This window comes from Gopherus flavomarginatus, chromosome 3, assembly GCF_025201925.1.
Source record: "Gopherus flavomarginatus isolate rGopFla2 chromosome 3, rGopFla2.mat.asm, whole genome shotgun sequence".
Classification (NCBI taxonomy): domain Eukaryota; kingdom Metazoa; phylum Chordata; order Testudines; family Testudinidae; genus Gopherus; species Gopherus flavomarginatus.
Genome location: NC_066619.1, coordinates 121,393,733 through 121,416,271, shown reverse-complemented (window position 1 = coordinate 121,416,271; position 22,539 = coordinate 121,393,733). Strand labels below are relative to the sequence as shown.

The 22,539-nt window shown below is 44.6% G+C and overlaps 1 protein-coding gene across 1 annotated transcript in view; it reads left to right on the top strand.

The window, feature by feature from the left end:
* Positions 1-22,539, top strand: part of SHOC1 (shortage in chiasmata 1) — a 123,761-nt gene that overhangs the window by 81,155 nt on the left and 20,067 nt on the right. Inside the window, exons 21-28 of the mRNA XM_050943022.1 lie at positions 519-630; positions 9,823-9,934; positions 11,020-11,141; positions 12,993-13,086; positions 14,310-14,441; positions 15,871-16,020; positions 16,708-17,209; positions 18,630-19,468. Coding sequence (XP_050798979.1) covers positions 519-630; positions 9,823-9,934; positions 11,020-11,141; positions 12,993-13,086; positions 14,310-14,441; positions 15,871-16,020; positions 16,708-17,209; positions 18,630-19,468 — 2,063 coding nt within the window. The remainder of the gene's footprint in view (positions 1-518; positions 631-9,822; positions 9,935-11,019; positions 11,142-12,992; positions 13,087-14,309; positions 14,442-15,870; positions 16,021-16,707; positions 17,210-18,629; positions 19,469-22,539) is intronic.

The following is a 22,539-nucleotide window of genomic DNA, read 5'->3' as shown; positions in this document are numbered from 1 at the left end:
AATGAAAAGTTGGTCTTGCACCTGAAAAAGGGATTTGTATTCTCTAAAATGTTTACAGGTATATGCCCATGAAAGAGAGAGAGAATAATAATAATGGCTAAAGCTAAGCCTACTGCGCTAGATCGTCTCTTGAATTATGTATATAATAGGAGTAAGATAGGAAGAAGTTTTGGACTTGAACCCAATCCTGGCAAAGATTAGAAGTGAATCGCATTGAGCTCCTGAGAGAAGCTCTTTGACTACCTGGTAGTTCAGCATTGATAGAGGCTGTAGTCAGTGTTCTTCAGGCAGAAGGAGGCTTGCCTCAGTGCTGGGGGAATACAAGACAAAATTAGGAAGGGCCTTCTAGAATCTGAAATTACTCACACAAGAAGAAAATTCAACAAAAATATGTTAATGAAGATGTATATAGTCTACATTTTCAAAAAGATACATCCATTTGAATACCTAAAACTATCACCTCTGATATTTCCTGTTTTGTGAAGCTGTTATATTCTTTATCTTTAAATCTGAAAAAGTTTCAGGTGAAAATTTTGGCTGCTTCCTTCTGGAGGTGCAGATTCCGTATGTGTTTCTGACATCTGAAGGACTTCTTAATGCACCGGAAATCCTTCAGCTTCTAGAATCCAAGTAAGTGAAATTGACCTGATTACTGATGCATCTATCTGTCAGTTTAATTAGGGGCCTCATTTGCTATGGGGCAATGTAGGCAGTTGCCCTTCCACCAGACTGGTGTTTGCCTCCTGATTTTTCATAGGTCTGTATGCTCCCCTTTGGCCCTCCCCACTGACTTTTCAGGATATAATATAATCACATATAATGTTCTATATGCTGACACAATTTTTCTTGCCCTAGAATTTTTCTGAAATGAGGCCCTTGGAAGACTACAAGACAAATTTGGCAATCACATTCATGGCTTATTGAAGTCAATGGTGTTACATGGCCATGAATCAGAGCAGAATTTGGCCTACTGATATTAATATTTGAGATGTTAACAGAGAAATAGTGCTTTTATTCCAAATCCTTATTTCGATCCTATAACTTTCTCAGAAAATCACCTTTGAGCTTAAATATGTCATGCTTGGGTGCTGCCCAGGAGTAATTTTTTTAAAAAAAGTTTTCATAAAAATATTTTGTCTTTTTTTTTTTAATTATCAGGACTACCCCAAATATTAGAAGACAAAAATGTTCCATTTTTCTGATGCTACCAATTTTTCTAATGCTATTTTACAAGTTAGCAAAGTCAAAAACTGTTTTGGATGTTCAAACTTTGTTTTCTCTCCCTGTGGCATGCAAAGAGTTTAGTCTCCTTAGAGCTGTTATAATTTGATCTAATTCTGGTTGTTGTCTTGGTGGGTGATTACTGGGATGGGGGGAAAGGGGGGTTAGTTTAGTGGCCTGTGATAAACAGGAGATCAGACTGTGTCATCTGTTGGTCCCTTCTACTTTAAACTAAAAAAAAGAACTAGATAAATTCATGGAGGATAGGTCCATCAATGGCTATTAGCCAAGATGGTCAGGGATGGCATCCCTAGCCTCTGTTTGCCAGAAGCTGGGAGTGAGTGACAGGGAAAGGATCACTTGATGATAACCTGCCTGTTCATTCCCTCTGGCATTGACCACTGTCAGAAGACAGGATACTGGGCTAGATGGACCTTTGGTCTGACCCAGCATGGCCATTCTTATATTCTTATGTTCTTAAACCCTGTGACTCAACTTGGTATTTACATAATCCTGAATGAATACTAGCACCTTCAATTTGTTTAAACACCTTTTTAACAATAACAAAATTCTGAAGGTTTGAAAATAGTGCATGGCACAGGTGTGTTGTTATTCTCCTTAACAGAAACAATATCCATTTTGTTTTCCCCAACAATCCAAAAGTTCACAGAGTAAACAGCACTCTTCATTATGGAAAAGAATTGTGAAGTATGTTTCTGTGAAGAGTTTAATTACAATTTGCCCTTTTAAGCCTAGTGCTAGTGGTGGCCATCTTGCTGAAAAGTATTGCCAGGTTTGATACTAACTGAGGAACAATGAAGAAGAATGGCAAAACAGTTTCCAGCTTGTTCTTAATAACAATTTAACAGTCCAAAACCAACATTTCTTCTTCGAGTGCTTGCTCATATCGATTCCAGTTAGGTGTGCAGGCACTGCATGCACGTTCGTCAGAAGATTTTTACCCTAGCAACACTCAGTGAGTCGGCTGGGTCGCCCCCTAGAGTGGTGCCACCATGGCGGCGGATATATACCCCTGCCAACCCAACGGCCCTTCAGTTCCTTCTTACCGCCCCTGTCGGTCGTTGGAACAGTGGAGCGTGGCTTAGCTGATCTCCACCTCCCTAGCTACTCGTAGTTCTCTTACTAATCCTTGTGTATATAGTTATAATTTCTATAGTTGCAGTTAGTTTTACTCGTTCTATAATATAGTTAGTGTTTATAGTTGAGAGGTGTTCGGGGATTAGCCCCTTCCCCGCACCCAGTACCGGGGCCCATGCTCAGTTCACCAGGCTTCAAACCGTGCTCGGCCTGCCACAAGCCAATGCCAATGGAAGATCCCCACGACTCCTGTCTTAAGTGCCTCGGGGGAATCCCATCTCTTGGATAAGTGCCAGATCTGTAAGGCCCTCAAGCCCAGGACGAAGAAGGAGCAGGACTTTCGTCTCAAACAGCTCCTGATGGAGGCCGCTCTTACTCCTCCACCCTCGGCACCGAGCACTGGACAGTCTGCATCAGGCAGAAGCGTCTCTTTGGCACCAGATCGCGCCGGTACTGTTAAGGCCCCTCAGCACCAACTGTCACCGGCACAGATGTCTGCTCGGCACCATTCCCTCTCCCCACGGTTAAGAAACATAAGGCTCCTGCTGCTTCCGTGCCGCCTGCACCACAGTCGGAGCACCCACCTAAGTCGGACCGCCCGGCACCGACACCTGCCGCGGCACAGCCAGCTTCGGCACCGCCGATTCCAGTCCTGCAAGGGCCGTCAAGGCCGATGCCTGAAAGCTCCCCGGCGCATGCCGTGGTTGAGCTCACTATTCCCTCCACGCCGGAGACCTTTTCCACGGGGAGGGAGCTGATCGCGCTGACGGAGTCTGCACCGCCTCAACCCCCGGCACCGTCGATGCAGGTTATACAATTGATCAGCAAGCCTGCCCTGCTGAGACCATCCTCTGTCAGCACCGCCGAGAGGCACCGATAACGATCGCGCTCTCAGTCCCATCGCCAATCCCGGTCCCGACGCCGCTCGCAGTCCCAGCATCGCTCTCTATCTCGGTACCAGTTGCACTCGCGGCTCCATTCAGCGTCCTGTTCGCCGGCCCGGTACTCTCGGCACTGATCTAGCTCCCTGCACCGTTCCCGGCACCGCGCCTCTTGCAGCTGCTCTAGATGTCGAGTTTCGAGATCCCGGTCGACCTCCCAGCACCGCTCCAGTCGCAGGTCCCAGTCTCATTCCCGGTACCAGTATAGTGCCTGGTACCACTCTCCAGTACCGCACAGAGAGAGATTGTCTAGAGATGGAGACCCTTCCCTGGGCTTTTCAGCTCCTCCGTGGCCGTCTCGACACACATCTGTGTCATCTCACGCGGACAGTGCCTCTTATGCACAGGACCGTGACTCAGATGTGCCCAGCCAAGTCTTCCAGGAGACCCAGGCCCAAGAACAAGGACCTCATCAGTGGTCATTCTGGACACCTTGGGCATATCACCAAGCCCAAGGTGTGCCTCCAGTGCTATCACGCTTGGTATCATCAGAACACCAGGTGCCGGAGGCGACTGTCAGCCGCTTGCCTCCTGCGGGTATGGAGGAAGCTCCCATGCACTCAACAGACCCTCAGGTTCCACCTGAGCCTGACGTTGCCCAAGAACAGGAGCCCACACAGGACCCTCTTGTCCCTGGCCTTTCCTCTTCCTCCTCTCCAGATGAAGCGGTGGCAGGGATATCCTCTTCGGGCCCTCCTCCAATTGACCTGAGGGCACATCAGGACCTCATGAGACTTCCCAGCATTTCCAGCAAAGACAAGGAGGTGTTAGTACCGTTATATAAGGTGCTGGTGAGACCCCACCTGGAATTCTGTGTGCAGTTCTGGTCTCCCATGTTTAAGAAGGATGAATTCAAACTGGAACAGGTTCAGAGATGGGCTACTAGGATGATCCGAGGAATGGAAAACCTGTCATATGAAAGGAGACTCAAAGAGCTTGGCTTGTTTAGTCTAGCCAAAAGAAGGCTGAGGGGGGATATGATTGCTCTTTATAAATATATCAGAGGGATTAATATTAGGGAGGGAGAGGAATTATTTAAGCTTAGTACCAATGTAGATACAAGAACGAATAGGTATAAACTGGACACTAGGAAGTTTAGACTTGAAATTAGACGAAGGTTTCTAACCATTAGAGGAGTGAAGTTCTGGAACAGCCTTCCAAGGGGAGTAGTGGGGGCAAAAGACATATCTGGCTTTAAGATTAAGCTTGATAAGTTTATGGAAGGGATGGTATGATGGAAGAGCCTAATTTTGGCAATAGATCTTTGATTATCGCCAGATAGGTATGCCCAGTGGTTGGTGATGGGATGTTGGATGGGATGGGATCTGAGTTACTGCATAGAATTCTTTTCTGAGTGCTGGCTGGTGAGTCTTGCGCACGTGCTCAGGGTTTAGCTGATCGCCGTATTTGGGGTCGGGAGGGAATTTTCCTCCAGGGCAGATTGACAGAGGCCCTGGAGGTTTTTCGCCTTCCCCTGCAGTGTGGGGCATGGGTCACTTGCTGGTGGATTCTCTGCAGCTTGAGGTCTTCAAACCACAATTTGAAGACTTCAATAACTCAGGCATAGGTTAAGGGTTTGTTATAGAAGTGAATGGTGGCCTTTCCATTCATTCGCATGATCCAAGCAAATGCCGATACCATCTGGCAGTCTCCAGCCTCTATTCCGCCCACGGCCAGGGAGTTGAGCGGAAGTACATGGTACCCTCTAAGGGGTACGAATACTAGTACGTGCACCCTCCTCCCTGCTCCCTTGTCATGCAATCAGTCAATGAAAGGGAGCGGCATGGCCAGCAAGCTCCAGCTCCAAAATCAAAGGAGGCTAGGCGCATGGACTTATTGGGCCGCAAGGTATACTCTGCTAGGGCCCTCCAACTCAGTGTGGCAAACCAGCAAGCCCTCCTTAGCCGGTACAATTATAACACTTGGGCGGCGGTTGCAAAATTCATGGAGTTAGTTCCCCAAGACTCCCTTCAAGAGTTTGCTGCCCTTTTGGAGGAAGGAAATAAGGTGATGAGAACTTCTCTTCAGGCCTCGCTGGACGCAGCAGACTCTGCAGCCAGAACTCTGGCTTCAGAAATTGCCATGAGGCGAATATCATGGCTTCAGGTGTCAGGCCTTCCACCTGAACTGCAACACACCATACAGGACTTGCCCTTCGATGGCCAAGGCCTATTTTCTGAAAAGACTGACCCTAGGCTGCAAAGCCTGAAAGACAACAGGGTGATCATGTGCTCACTCGGGATGCACACACCGGTGACTCAGCGCAGATCCTTCTGTCCTCAGCCTCACTGCCCTTACCCCCCACCTAGGCCACGACAGGACTTTGGCAGAAGGCGCGGCCGAGGCAATCGCAGACGGCAGTCGGGACCTCAGGGGGTCAGAATCAGGGTCCCTCCAAACCACCCGTGGGACCCAAACCAAATTTTTGAAGGCACACCCGAGGACAGCATACCAGTTGTTTCCCAGGATCCTTCCCTTCCTTTTTACAGCCACCTCTCCCTTTTCCTCCCGGCGTGGGCCCAACTAACTTCAGATCTTTGGGTCCTACGCACGGTAAAATTCAGATACCACCTCCAGTTTATTTCACCCCCTCCTTCCCACCCCCCATCCTCGTCCCTTTTCAGGGACCCCTCTCACGAGCAATTCCTCTTGCAAGAGGTAAGGATGCTCCTTGCCATGGGAGCTATAGAGAAGGTACCAAAGGACTCGAGGGGCAAGGGGTTCTATACCCGCTATTTCCTAATCCCCAAGGCGGAGGGAGGTCTCAGACCTATCCTAGACCTGCGAGGACTCAACAAGTTCATGATAAAGTTGAAGTTCCGCATGGTATCCCTGGGGACTATCATCCCATCCTTGGATCCCGGAGACTGGTATGCCATCCTCGATATGAAGGACGCGTATTTTCACATTGCCATTTACCCTCTGCACAGACGGTACTTCTGGTTTGTGGTCAACCATCAACATTTCCAATTTACAGTCCTTCCGTATGGCCTCTCTGCAGCCCCACGGGTATTCACAAAATGCATAGCTGTAGTTGCCGCCTCCCTCTGTCGTCATCGGATACACGTCTTCCCATATCTCGACGATTGGCTCATTCGAGGGGCCTCCGAGACCCAAGTCCCCCGTCATGTGGGCATCGTGAAGAACCTATTCGAGAGACTAGGCCTGCAACATAGAGAAATCCACCCTGGTTCCCAAACAAAGAATAGAATTCATTGGGGCCATTCTGGACTCCAGTTTCGCCAGGGTCTGCTTACCACAGCATCGGTTTCAGGCGATGGTATCAATTATACAAGGCCTACAAAACTTCCCGACAACTTCGGCTCGCACTTGTCTCGGCCTCTTGGGTCACATGGCTGCCTGCACGTTCGTGACCAAACACTCCAGACTACGTCTCCGTCCCCTTCAAACTTGGCTCTCCTCGGTATACTGCCCGGGCAGAGACAGTATAGACATGATCCTTACGATCCCCTCGGTCATCCTAAGCTCCCTGGACTGGTGGTTGACGCCCTCCCTGGTCTGTGCAGGGATGCCATTTTATCCGCCTCAACCTTCAATGACCCTCACAACGGACGCGTCATCTCTCGGCTGGGGTGCCCACCCCGAACATCTCCGCACTCAAGGCCTTTGGTCAACTCAGGAACTGGCCTTGCACATCAATGTGCAGGTGCTGAGAGCAGTCCGCCTTGCGTGCCAGGCATTTCAAGGGCAGTTACAAGGCCGTTGTGTCTCAGTGTTCACAGACAACACAACGGCCATGTTTTACATAAACAAGCAGGGAGGAGCACGTTCCTCCCCCCTTTGCTAGGAAGCTATTCAGCTCTGGGACTTCTGCGTAGCCCACTCGATAGACCTGGTAGCGTCTTTTCTCCCAGGGGTTCGGAACACTCTGGCGGATCAACTCAGCAGATCCTTCCTGTCTCACGAATGGTCAATTCGTCCGGAAGTTATCCATTCTGTTTTCCGGAAGTGAGGCTTTCCCCGCATAGACCTCTTCACCTCCCGCGAGAACAGGACATGCCAGACGTTCTGCCCCTTCCAAGGTCTATCCCAGGGCTCGATCTCAGATGCATTTCTGATACCGTGGATGAGCCATCTGCTTTACACCTTCCAACCGTTCCCGCTGGTTCACAGGGTCCTGCTCAAGCTCCGCAGAGACAGAACCCACCTCATCATGATCGCTCCAGCCTGGCCGAGTCAACACTGGTACACCATGTTGCTCGACCTGTGGATAGCCAGCCCAATCCCTCTACCTCTTTGCTCGGACCTGATAACTCAGGATCACGGCAGACTTCACCACCCAGACCTGCAGTCTCTTCACCTCACAGCATGGTTACTGTGTGGTTAAGCCAGTCCGAGTTACGTTGCTCTGCCTTGGTCCAACAAGTAGGTAGTAGGAAACCTTCCACTAGATTAACATATCTGGCCAAGTGGAAGCACTTCTCCTGCTGGCGTGACCAACGTAATGTTATTCCCACTGAGGTTCCGGTCCCTACCATCTTGGACTACCTCTGGTCTCTCAAACAGCATGGCCTAGCGGTATCTTCATTGATGGTGCACTTGGCGGCCATCTCTACCTTCCACCCAGGGGACAGCGGCTGCTCAGTCTTCTCTCATCCCATGGTTTCGAGGTTCCTCAAGGGCTTGCAGCGATTATACCCACAAGTATGCCGCCCCGCCCCAACTTGGGACCTCCACCTAGTTCTAGCCAAACTTATGACTGCTCCCTTCGAGCCTCTGGCAACCTGCTCGCTGCTGTACCTGTCCTGGAAGACAGCCTCCCTCGTAGCCATTACATCGGCAAGAAAAGTTTCTGAACTTCGGACTCTCACGGTGGACCCCCCGTATACAGTGTTTCATAAGGACAAGGTACAGTTGCGACCACGTCCGGCCTTCCTCCCTAAAATGGTATCGGCCTTTCATATCAACCAGGATATCTTCCTTCCAGTCTTCTTCCCGAAGCCACACTCATCACGCCGGGAGCAACAACTGCACTCCCTAGGCATCCGTAGGGCACTCGCATTTTATACTGAGCGAACAAAGCCCTTCCATAAAACACCACAACTCTTCGTCGCGGTGGCACACTGGATGAAGGGCCTACCTGTCTCCTCCCAGAGGATTTCATCTTGGGTGACATTGTGCATTCGCACCTGCTATGACTTGGCTCATGTTCCGATGAGCCACCTTACTGCCCATTCTACCAGGGCTCAGGCTTCATCTGCCGCTTTCCTGGCTCATGTACCGATCCAGGAAATATGTCGTGCAGCTACCTGGTCCTCGGTCCACACCTTTGCGTCACATTATGCATTGGTTCAACAGTCCAGAGATGACGTGGCATTTGGATCAGCAGTTCTACATTCTGCGACATCTCACTCCGACCCCACCGCCTAGGTAAGGCTTGGGAGTCACCTAATTGGAATCAATATGAGCAAGCACTCGAAGAAGAAAAGACGGTTACTCACCTTTGTAACTGTTGTTCTTCGAGATGTGTTGCTCATATCCATTCCAAACCAGCCCTCCTTCCCCTCTGTTGGAGTAGCCGGCAAGAAGGAACTGAAGGGCTGTTGAGTTGGCAGGGGTATATATTCGCCGCCATGGTGGCGCCACTCTAGGGGACGACCCAGCTGACCCACTGAGTGTTGCTAGGGTAAAAATCTTCCAACGAATGTGCATGCGGCGCGTGCACACCTACTTGGAATGGATATGAGCAACACATCTTGAAGAACAACAGTTACAAAGGTGAGTAACCATCTTTTTTAATTTCAGTATTTAAAAATTTAATAATTTACTTAATGAGTTCTTCTTAGCCCTGAGCTCTGGTTTGTGCTCAGCCTGACTGTGGGCAGAGTAGCCAGGGACCCAGTCAGCGCTTTTTACTTAAATTTGCTTGGAATTGTGGAACCATCAAAGGGATCAGCAAAGAATTCTGGAATTTCGCAGCAGGTCACCAGTCACACACAGAATATCTGGACCCTCACTCTGGCAATTTGAGGGCCATTAGAGAGGAATTTCACTCCTTTCAGTCTCTCTGTGCTGCACAGTTATAAAGAGGGATATGGCCCTAAATGAGGAAGGATTGGCTTATAATCAGGGTAGCATGTTGCTAAAATCTTTTTTAGTTGTCAGAAGCAATGTAATACAGCTATAGCTTCTCAACAAGAAGTTAAAAGGATTGACTTTGCTACACTGCAAATTTCAACATCAAAATGTTTTGCTGACTTATGAATATCATTCTCTGCTTTACATAATGTTGCTTCATGGAACTGCAACCTTCTGTGCAGACTGTGGCAGTACAACAAGGTAATATTAAATAAATGTGGAATTAAACCTAACAGAATAAATATTGAAATATTGAAGTCTCACTATATTGATTTTTGACCTTTGAATATATGTCTTAATTGAAGTATAGTTGGGGGTTCACAAGAGATCAAGAAATTAAAAATCCATATAATTGGAGTTGAAGAATTAAATAAAAGGACGTCACAACAACATTCTTCTCCTTTTAGGAAGATTTCATCATTTCACTTAAATGAAATTTACTGACAGTTTGTGAATTCTGCAGGTACAATATTACTTTTGTTGAGAGAAGTTGCAGTGAATCATTACAGCTCTTCGGAGGTACAGAACGCTATGTCGTGATAACAATAGATGAACGCACTGCCATAATCATTGAGGTACAAAATTAGACCAACATGGTCAAATTCTGCACTCTGTTACATCTCTTAATCTTTCCTTGTAAACCAGTCTCTCCAGCCGTCTAGCCATTTTTGTTGTTCCTCTTAACCCCCATTTTAGGATGACCGTTTCAAGTCCTAATAGCTTCTCATCCCAGAAGTTATCCCAGAGTTGAATGAATCCAAAATTCTCTTTATGTCATTGAGGTATTTACTGATTGATCTTGTATTGTATCTTCTTTCTACACTTATGCTTGATAACAGAATACCTGCAAAGCTGATCTGCATTATCCGTGTTGTCAGTTCTGTTCTAAAATCCCTGAAGTGATTTTGATAATATAGAATATTTATTATTAAAGACCCCACACTTGAAAAAGGGATTGTATAATTGAAAATATCTTGTGAACAATTCAAGTTATAGATGACTATATCCTCTCATTGATATCCATGTTAATTCCTTTCATGTCAACAAGATATACATACTTATGTAAAGAGGAATTTGGTCTACGCTAAGGTTTGAACAACTGAACATGATCGTATGCACTTTTTTATTAAAATTCCTTATGTTTATTCATCTATAAATGTACGACTGAAACTCTACAGCTAGAAGAACTGATATTGCAAGATAAATTGAGTATAAAATCACATATTAATATTGAAAACAGAACACATCTACACCCTCCTACAGCATAGTATTTAACCACTTTGTACTTTATAAATCCAATGCATCCATAGTGTAATACATATAGATTGATTAAGGTAAAGATTAATAATAATAATTTGCATTTTTATAGTTCTCAGTAAGCCTAAGAACAAACCTGTGCAGTACATAAATATCCCTATTTTACAAAGGGGAAAACTGAGGCATGGTGAGGTCAAATGACTTGCCAAAGTTCACACAGAATAAAAGTCAGAATAGAAAGAATCTAGGTCTCCTGGCTTCCAATCCAGTGAGCTTTATCCTCTTAATAAGATTCCTTCTCAATTGTAAAGTTCACATTACAGTGATGCACATTTTAAATCTTACAGCAGCCTTGTAAATATATTCAATTGTTTTTACCGTTTTTGTGCTAATTTTGTGGTAGACTTTGGAAGAACTGAATTATGAGAAATCCTCTGATAATATCATATTAAGACTGATGGCACTATCCCTCCAATACAGTTGCTGTTGGATCATTTTGTATTCCAGAGAAAGACTGAATTCAGAGTAAGTTAAACATTCATTCTACTAGCATGGTGTTCTAAAACAGAGTGAAATCATTTACTAGAACAAAGTAACTTAACAAAATATTAAAATTTAATTGCAAGTCATGCACTATTTTACAACAGTATAAATAGGTATGTACAGGACTGGCGCTAGTGTTTTTAGCACCCTAGGCGCACGGCCATTTCACCGCCCCGCGCACTGGTCCCGCGGCTCCGGTGGGGTCCGCTGGTCCGCGGCTCCGGTGGAGCTGCCGCAGCCATGCCTGCAGGAGTCCACCGGAGCCGCAGGAGCAGCAGACCTCTGCAGGAATGCCTGTGGCAGCTCCACTGGAGCCGCGGGACCAGGGGACCCTCCGCAGGCACGACTGCGGCAGGTCCACCGGAGCCGCCTGCCGCTGCCCCCCGGGCAAAATGCCGCCCCCCAATAATCCTGGCGCCCTAGGCGATTGCCTAGGCCACCTAAATGGAAGCGCCGGCCCTGGGTACATACACAACTTCCAGTGTGTTTCCAATTTGCATTGGACTTTTCACTAAATTTCTATGTTGCCGCACTTTTATCTTGGGATTCAGTAGACTGATTTACATGGCAATTAATTTCTTGGTACCCTAAAGGGTCAAAACAGGGCATTTTGAGTTTTTAAATTATTTTTGGTCATGTTCAAGAGATAAACCATTCAGTTTTAAAAATAAATTTACTTTTCTAAGCAGTTAATACTTAGAGCAGACATCCTTTGAGATTAAAAAAGTAAAGACATCCTTTGAGATTAAAAAAGTAAAAATCAACATATCTGGAGACAATACTGGCTTGACAACAATAACCATTGGAACTGTGCATTGTAATGGGCTAAAATAAGCTAATGTCCTACAAGTGCATGTCTGTTAATCATGGTATCGATATTATATCCTGCCTGGCAGCTATGCATGTATTCTCCAAATCTGTTGATCATTGCCAGCGACCCTTCTGCTTTTGCTCCAGAAGCTCTGCCTCATTCATAAGTAGTACCTGAATCTCTGATTCTGCTGTCTCATGTAACCACCTGTAAGCTAATGGTAAGCAGTAAATTCTCCCTGCACTGGCTACCTCCTCTCTGCGCTCTTTCCCTTGTTAACTGGGTTCCCTTCCAGAGCTGTTGCCTCATAGCACTGACTGTGCATTGAAGACTGACATCATTTTTCTCCCTCACAATGCAGCCTCTCTGGTTGAATGATTCAGCTGCATTCCGGTTGCTCCTTGCAGAGCTATTTGTTAATTAATGTTCACAGAGCTTTAGTTAATATTCAGAATTCTGGTAGGTAAACTACATAGTTACAGAAGAATTTGTCTGTTTTGAAAATATTATATGCAGCTATCAAATATCTCTAATGTATAGTGCAGTGGCGGATGCAACCTCCTGATTCAATAACTCTAGTGTAATTGCAGTATGAAACAAAACAAAAAATAAATACAAAGAGAGCATGATCTATCATTTATATATTATTTCAACAATATTCTACTGGTAAGAACAAAATTAGGAAGCATAATATTGGATGATAATCCAATAAACACCCACAGCAACACCACAACTCTAATCTCAGCCTAGTGCAGAGGTGAGAACCCCAGAGGTAGGGGCGATAGCTGGTGAGCAAGCCTGCCTCTCACTCACCCCACAGCAACAGCCCCAGTCCTCTGGGTCTGGGCCTGGGCCTGGGCCTGGCTCTCCACTCCAGGTGTTATGACCTGGCACACGAGGTCAAAGTGCCACTCAGGTTCGGCACCCTTAGTTTCATGATTTCTGTAGGTGTAATTGAACCCAAGCTAAAGCTGCCACTTGTATAGTGTATTTATAGTGAGTATAATGCAACTGTGTTTCAGGTACAGTCTCACAGGAAAGACTCTGCATCATCTATCCTTAATTTATGCTGCTTTGGTTCCATTTTCACAGAAATCAGAAGACTTTGAAGTGAAGGTAATTTCTTTAGTAAAGATGACTATAAGTCTACTTTTACCTTCAGTATCATAAAACCACCTCCATGCCATTACCAAAACATTTGATAAAGCATGTACACAAAATCAAACTTATGAAATAGTTGAAATTTAAATACCTGATTCAAATGAGGTGTTGGAGCCTGATCATTGCCGTTGAATGAGGATCGGATTGACTTCAATGGACTTTGAATAGGACTCAGACTAAGAATCAGAAATAGCTGTGTTTTACCACTAGAGGTCATAATACTGAAAAAATATCATTATTTTATCAATCCATTATTGTGTATGTGAACCCAGCTGTATTATTCTTTTTTGTAGTGTAATGTGGCTTCTGCATTTTGATTCACAAGTCAAAGTTAATGTCACTATCTGTAAAAAGATACTAAAGAAGGTGATTTGCAAGATTCTTAAGAGACAAATCTATTGTTTTAAAAGAGAAAAAAAGTTTTCTCTGCTGGTGTCATTTCACCAGCAAACTTTATAATTGGGGGAGAGGGGTGTACTACGAAGAAATTTTATCCATTGTGTACTAAGAAGAAAGTTTATAAAAAAAAATTCTATAAAAATTTTACTGATATTTGGAGTAGTAGAAATTTTTAAAAAAGGGGAAAGTTTTTGTGATTCATCAAGTTGGTATGTGTGACTAGCTGATACAAATACATAAAATAAATTGCAAAGATAAGGTGATTTACTGTCACATATACATTAAAATCTCATGCAAAGTTATCCTAGTCAAATTAGCTGTAGAGAAATGACATATTTGAAGATCAATCCTTGTACAGTTCAATGTGTGTGTTCAGTAATTCACTAGGAAATTACTTAGGCATTCAAAATGCTAAATACCCTGAATTCCTGGAACTTATTACACCTTTACTATAACATATCAAATTTAGGCTCACAAGAATTACCTTTTTTGAAAGGGAGTATTGTTATAGCTACATACTTCATCATATCTAAAAGGTGTTGTAGTGGAATTAGTTTTACCTACACAGAGTTTGAGTAATCCAGAGTCAGTGTGTGGGGCTGAAGATAGAGGCTACCACCCTCCATATCACTTGTATGGAACAATTATAATGACTATAGGCCTTTGGTTTCAGGACCATCTTTAAGTTTTCTAGTTTCTTTCCTGCTGCAGACCATTGTGAATACAAACTTTTACTCTTAAGTATAACCTTTGAGCTAAAGTATTTTAAATTACTTTAGGTAGCTCTTGTGCCAGGGGTTGAAGAGACAGCATTGTTAATTCGTCAGATTGCTGACAACATTTTGATGTCTTCTAAAACAAATCCTCGTGAATGGTTGGACAAATCCTGGTTTTCTATCTTGCCATCTGAGGTTTGTTTGTCTTCGTACTACGTATAGCAGTTCTCTTACTGTTTGTAAGATATTTAAAATGCTAGGTTGTTTTCATTATTCGCATTTTCTATTGTTTTGTTGTCAAATATAAACACAATGGGCCTGAATCATCCATACAGGCACAAGTAGATGGAATTTTCATTTCTGAGTGCTTTCAGAGGCAGCTGTGCTGGAAGAAAGATTCATCCTCAGTGTTAAGAGGCAGTAGAATATCCCAGGGAGCAAATCAATCTGAATATCTCAGCTGGAAAAGACTCATCCTGTTTTAGGGTGACCAGATGCCCTGATTTTGGGATCTTTTTTTTATATAGGCTCCTATTACCCCCTACCCCCGTCCCGATTTGTCTGGTCACCATATCCTGTTTATTGTGACACTATAATCTTGTGTACCAAATTCTAAAAGCTAAATAAACTGGGCCAGATTACAAAACAATGGCTGAATCCTGTAGGGTTCTGAACACTTTGATTCCGAGCCAACATAGCAGCTAACCACATGCTTAACTGTGTGTATGTAATTTATCCCATTAAAGTATTGAGCCCAAGATTGTAAACATTTGTTTATTTACTCATTGGATAATTCATTTATAGATATTTACATGCTGGAAGAGCCTGTCTGCATGGGGAAGTGAGATGACAAGATGGGAAGGGAGCTGAGCACCTGCAGCTGAGGGGGGCTCTCCTATCAGGTGGCTCCCTGCCAAGTAGTGCAGTATGTAGTGGAGGAGCATGATGAGCAGGGGAGCTGGGTAATAGTCCCCATCTGCTTTCCTGCCAGGCAGAGCCACCTCCTGACTCCAGCCCTTCAGGTTGGCCCATCTACTTCTGCTGAGTTGGGGAGCGAGATGGACAGGCAGATGGATCCTGGCAGCCCAGACCCGCCAACTGCTGGCTCCCGTGCATATCAGGCATCCCTCACTTCCCCCTAAATTCCCAGAAATTTTTAAGACAAATAAAACCTGAAAACAAAGGGCCTTATGTAGAGTACAATACACAGCTTGGGCAGTTTCCCTTGAACTTGGGGAGAGGGGGGAGAGATCTATTCTAACCTGAGAGTAAACATTTGACTTTTTTAGATCCAAAGAAAGTTTTTTAGAAAAGTTTGGGGTGTGTGTTGAAAATCCAGATTAAATGGATAATTTTGTCAACTTTAGGTATAGAGCAGTTACTTTATCTTCCTATATGCTCATACAGTTGTGCATAAATTGTTCCCCCTCTAGAAAGATATTCTATTTATAGATGTTTAGGTGGTATATACAAGGCCTACCTGCTCAGAATTGTGGTTATGTGACAGATTCTGTGCCCAGAGATTATATAAAGATGGTACTCTCTTTACCTTCTAATAACAGAGCAAGCTGAATGTCCCAAATGGATCATTTCGGAAGCTGACAGTGACTTTTTTCCTCCCCAGGCAGAGAAGTGCTTGCTTACTTTTCCATGTATAAACCCTCTAGTAGCTCAGCTCCTGTTAAAGAAGGGGTCTTCACTGAAGTGGCTGTTGTTGGCAACTTTTGACCAACTTCAGGAACTCCTGCCTGAGGTTCCAGAAAAAGTTTTAAAGGTAGGGCATAGTGAATTTATATATTTTACTAGCAGTCCAGCTGTCTGTGTAATAAATAAGACTTTACTGAATGCTTTCTGAGGTTATATGTTTATATTTCCTAATATAATTTTACAAACTAATCAGATAACTAAGTTATATTTTTTCATTGCTTGCCAGCTGCATTAGTCCTTACTGCTTTAGAGTATTTTTTATTCATATCTGAATTGTCATGTATACTAATACTTAACCATTGAGTTGGGTCCCCTTTACATCAGTGTTGGAGACTTCTAAAACTGTCACTCAAGAGGGGCAATGTACACCCCAGCCATCAACTTTCTCTCTGGTGTGTTCAGAACCAGGTGTCTTTTATTACCTAGAGCCTTTGTTTACTTTAATGTTAATCTTAATTTTGGGACTTTTTACAATGAAATGTTTCCTCATCTTTTTTCCTTTTAAATTTTCTTCTTTTCATCTGGTTCTCCCCTCTCCATTAAATCTTCTCACAGCATGAAATGCTCCATGCCCCCGTTAGTTCAGGAAGGCCACCAGAGAAATGTCAGCTATGGTAACTTTTTCTTTTTGACAGACAGAAAAATATATCTATGTCTTCGGATCTTGAAAACTAATTTAACTTTTTTTCATATTTGGATTTTATAGTGTTCAATTGTATCGTAAACATTCTTAAGTCTGTTTCTTTCATTTCAGCATTTTTGTGACATCACTTCTTTGTACAACCTAAATTCTTCCACTCCTCCAAAATCACCCAAGAAAACCATATCACCCCAAGAACAATGGAGCTGCTTCAACATGACCTTTCCTCAGGTTTCGTTTTCCAAATCTTTGCTCTCTAATATTCAAGGAGATTATCACTATTCAGAATTGCTTGATAACATAGAGAACAGCACAAGTCAGTGCTTAGATTATTACAAAAATGAGTCTTATTCTCCTTCAAGATCAAGTAAGAGGCAGAGCATGTTAACATCTTCGCTGTCTTATTGTGGACAGGTCAGTTGCTTTGATGAGACAGACCATGATATAAATGGTCAGCAGTACCTGCCTTTTATGAAAAATGTGGGAACAGAGAGTGCAGATAGTTCCTCATTCTTAAAACAGAGTGATTCAGATGTATTTTCTTTGGAATCAAGCCATGTGAATTATGAAGCCAGAATCTCACCACCAGAGACCCCTAAGGAGTATTACAATTCAGGTAAGCTTTCTTTTCACGTTATGGAGCAGATTAGAATTTAGGCATCCAACAAAGTGGGTATTCACCCACAAAAGCTCATGCTCCAATATGTCTGTTAGTCTATAAGGTGCCACAGGACTCTTTGCTGCTTTTACAGATCCAGACTAACACGGCTACCCCTCTGATACTTGAATGTTATGTTTAATTAGTTTTACATTATTTCACCACACCTGTAAAAGCACAGTACACGTATGCTAAAGAAAAAGTGCCGGGATGAAAAACAGCTTAAATTCAGTGCACCTTAGTAACAATGAGGTGCCGAACAGTCTATTTTTAGACTACGACTGAGGGGAGAAATAAATACAGTAGCTCAGCTGAAAAGTATGGTAAACTCACGCAAATTGTAAGGATTTACACTGCCACAAACAAGTTAACAAGAGATCTCTTGTATGTAGTTCTATAGAAATCTACCAATACAGAGGATTATATAACTCAGGGGATTTGTAATGGTGTAAAGACCTTTGCAGTTCTATGTTGCTAGTTGAGATTTACTCCCAGTGGGCTGTGATAAAAAAATATTGTTGATCTGACAGCTATTTAGTGGCTTGTGTGAAATGAGATGGTGGCCCATTTTCTTCTCCTACAGTGCTACTTAAAGTTAAAATGTGTAGTAAGAGTGTGGGCTCTCTGCTGTGGGTAAAAAGGAAGGGCCTCTGAGAAGCTGCAGAACTAAAGAGTGAGCTTATTGGGTGAGAACATGGGACTGGAAAATCAGGTGTTTACAGGTTTGTAGGATGAGGTGGATATCTGGCAGCTCCAGAATATTGATGCTGAGCCTTTTCTGTTCCTCACAATCAAAATGGGCTCCCCACCACTCTGAAACTCACATCAGTGGTGATGTGGATTGGATTGGAAGGAGGGAGGGAAAGAGAAAAGGCCTGGAAGAATGGGATATGGGATGACCCACAGTCCAGACAGGAAGTCCACATGGACAGAAGAAGGAAGAAGAGTTCATCCTGGGAAGTCAGGGAATGGCATCTGATTGGAACAAAGGTGAGGCTGTAAGTGTAACCTGGCCCATACAACAGAGTCCTCATAGGCTGCAGATTGATTTAGGAGACAAAGGCCTGGCTGGGTGAGAGGAGAGTTAGTCATGGCAGCTGACATGGGCAAGAACTGGCCCAAATTGAGGCTTCTATAAGGAAGTTCTCACTTGTAAGGCCTTTGCCTTCTTGCTTTACTGGTAAAGGGAGCCAAAAACTGTCTGTCCTTGCTGTGCCTCTAAGGTAGAATAGAAGAAAAGAAGACTATGACAAAAGGAATGATCAGTAAGTAATTTTCCTATATCGTCCCAACTCAATTTTAAAAATGATTGAAAGCTTTAAAATATGGTCTGCATAAAAATACTTTTTACATTGGATTACTGCATTTCTCTATCTAGTGTCCAGCAAGGATACAGAGGAGAGCTTAACAATTCCCATCAGTAAGGCAGTTTATGAAATCCTTACGAGAAGAGAGAGCTGTCTATGTGACCTCATTGAAAAGAAGTTTGGTTGCATGTCTCTCCTTAAGAGTATAAGATGTCCCCTTGAAGTATACAGGAAAAGCCTGAAGGAAGGAATTGAAATATCTGTTTGGATGGATGATATGACAAGACATAATGCTGATGCTTTGGTGAATGCAGGCAATGAACATCTGGACCATATTGGAGGCCTTGCTCTTGCCCTGGTGAAAGTTGGTGGGCCAGAAATTAAGCAAGAGAGTAAATGTTATATCGATCGCCATGGAACACTCACCACTGGCCAAATAGCAGTGACAGGTGGAGGCAGGCTTTCTTGTAAGAAAGTTATCCACACAGTAGGTCCAAGATGGTCTGCAAATGAAAGTGAGAGATGTTGTCACATGCTTGAGACAGCCATTATAAATGTCCTGAAATATGTTAATGCCCCGGAGAATAATATAAAGTCTGTTGCAATCCCTGCAGTAAGCTCAGGAATTTTTGGCTTCCCACTAGATTTATGTGCTCATGTGATTGTACGGACTATAAAGAATTTTGTTGAGCTAGCTCCATTATTTGGCTGGTTCAAAGAAATCCACTTGGTGAACATTGCTGAGCCCACAGTTGCAGCAGTGAAAAAGGCCTGTGAAGAGTTGCTGGGCAGGAGTGACATCAACTCACTTCAGGAGATTCCACCAGCTTCAGCAAACTGTCTTCCAGATTCCATCACAATCAATGGTCTTTGCCTACACATCATAAGAGGACACATTGAAGATCAGCAAGTAAGTCTTCACGATGGAGCATGAAGGCCCTGATCTTGTGAAGTGCTGAGCATGGAGTTGCATCCCAGCACTTTGCAGGACTGGACAGTAAGAGATTAGAAGGCATGTTGTATTGATCCAGTAAATGTGCATCTTGTCCTCTTGCCTTTAGCTACCCAACGTTAGAATCAGTGGGCCAATACATTATATGCACAGGTATCTTCTTATAATATGACTCTTGAGTTATGAAAAGTGTGAGTGAGCCCTGTTATGAGAGAATAGGAGAAAACAACAGATAGAGTCAGGACAGTTGATAGAATAAAGTTATCATAGAATCATAGAAGATTAGGGTTGGAAGAGACCTCAGGAGGTCACCTAGTCCAATCCCCTGCTCAAAGCGGGACCAACACCAACTAAATCATCCCAGCCAGGACTTTGTCAAGCGGGGCCTTAAAAACCTCTAAGGATGGAGATTCCACCAGCTCCCTAGATAACCCATTCCAGCGCTTCACCACCCTCCTAGTGAAATAGCGCTTCCTACTATCCAACTAGACCTCCCCCATTGCAATTTGAGACTATTGCTCCTTGTTCTGTCATCTGCCACCACTGAGAACAGTTGAGCTCCATCCTCTTTGGAACCCCCCTTCAGGTAGTTGAAAGCTGCTATCAAATCCTCCCTCACTCGTCTCTTCTGAAGACTAAACAGGCCCAGTTCCCTCAGACTGTACTCATAAGTCATGTGCCCCAGCCCCCTAATCATTTTCATTGCACTACGCTGGATTCTCTCCAATTTGTCCACATCTTTTCTGTAGTGGGGGGTCCAAAACTGGATGCAATCAGGGCCGGCGCTATCATTTAGGCAGCCTAGGCAATCGCCTAGGGCTCCAGGATTATTCGGGGAGCGGCATTTTGCCGAGGGGGCGGCAGGCGGCTCCGGTTGACCTGCCGCAGGCATGCCTGCAGAGGGTCCGCTGGTCCGCGGCTCCGGTGGAGCTGCCACAGTCATGCCTGCGGACGGTCAGCTGCTCGTGCGGCTCCGGTGGACCGCCCACAGGCATGCCTGCGGCAGCTCCACCTGAGCCACGGACCAACGGACCCTCCGCAGGAATGACTGCGGCAGCTCCACCTGAACCGCGGGATCAGCACGGGGGACAGCAAAATGGCCGTGTGCCTAGGGCGCAAGAAACCCTAGCACTGGTCCTGGATGCAATACTACAGATGTGGCCTCACCAGTGCCAAATAGAGGGGAATAATCACTTCCCTTAATCTGATGGCAGTGCTTCTACTAATGCAGCTCAATATGCCATTAGCCTTCTTCGCAACAAGGGCACACTGCTGACTCATATGCAGCTTCTCATCCACTGTAATCCCGAGGTCATTTTCTGCAGAACTGCCACTCAGCCAGTTGGTCCCCAGCCTGTAGCAGTGCAAGGGATTCTTCCATCTTAAGTGCAGGACTCTGCACTTGTCCTTGATGAACCTAATCAGATTTCTTTTGGCCCAATCCTCCAACTTGTCTAGGTCACTCTGGACCCTATCCCTATCCTCCAGCATATCTACCTCTCCTCCCAGCTTTGTGTCAGAACTTGCTGAGGGTGCAATCTATCCCATCATACAGATCATTAAAAAAGATGTTGAACAAAACTGGCCCCAGGACCGACCCATGGGGCACTCTGCTTGATACCAGCTGCCAACTAGATATCGAGCCACTGAACACTACTCATTGAGCCCGACAATCTAGCCAGCTTTCTATCCGTCTTATAGTCCATTCATCCAAGCCATACTTTTTTAACTTGCTGGTCTCCTACAGTATTCTTGCTGGCAAGAATACTGTAGGAGACTGTATCAAAAGCTTGGCTAAAGTCAAGATATATCATGTCCACTGCTTTCCCCATATCCACAGAGCCACTTGTCTCATCATAGAAGGCAATCAGGTTGGTCAGGCATGACTTGTCCTTGGTAAATCCATGTTGACTGTTCCTGATCACCTTTCTATCCTTCAAGTGCTTAAAAATTGTTTCCTTGAGGACCTGCTCCATGATTTTTCCAGGAACTGAGGTGACACTGACCGATCTGTAGTTCCCCGGATTCTCCTTCTTCCCTTTTTTAAAGATGGGCACTATATTTGCCTTTTTCCAATCGTCCGGCACCTCCCCCAATCGCCATGAGTTTTCAAAGATAATGGCCAATAGCTCTGCAATCACATCAGCCAATTCCCTCAGCACCCTCGGATGCATTAGATCTGGACCCATGGATTTGTGTATGTTCAGCTTTTCTGAATAGTCCTTAACCTGTTCACCACTGAAGGCTGCTCACCTCCTCCCCATACTGCGTTGCCCAGGACAGCAGTGTGGAGCTGACCTTGTCTGTGAAGACTGAGGCAAAAAAAGCATTGAGCACTTCAGCTTTTTCCACATCATCTGTCACTAGGTTGCCTCCTCCATTCAGTAAGGGTCACACACTTTTCCTGACCTTTTTCTTGTTGCTAACATACCTGTAGAAACCCTTCTTGTTACCCTTCACATCCCTTGCTAGCTGCAACTCCCGTTGTGTTTTGGCCTTCCTGATTACATCCCTGCATGCTCGAGAAATATTTTTATACTCCTCCCTAGTCATCTGACCACGTTTCCACTTCTTGCAAGCTTCCTTTTTGTGTTTAAGCTCACCGAATCAAGCTGGTTACCTGCCATATTTGCTATTCTTTCTGCACATCAGGAAGGTTTGTTCCTGTGCCCTCAATAAGGCTTCTTTAAAATACAGCCAGCTTTCCTGAACGACTTCCCCCCTCATATTAGCTACTCTCCTTTCTTCCTTTTGTGAGGATCCTGAACTCAACCATCTGATGGTCACTGCTGCCCAGGTTACCACCCACTTCTACTTCCCCTACCAATTCTTCCCTGTTTGTAAGCAGCAGGTCAAGAGGAGAACGGCCCCTGGTTGATTCCTCCAGTACTTGTACCAGGAAGTTGTCCCCAACACTCTCCAAAAATTTCCTGGATTGTCTGTGTACCGCTGTATTGCTCTCCCAGCAGATGTCAAAGTGATTGAAGTCCCCCATTAGAACCAGGACATTAACATTTACTTTTTTAATG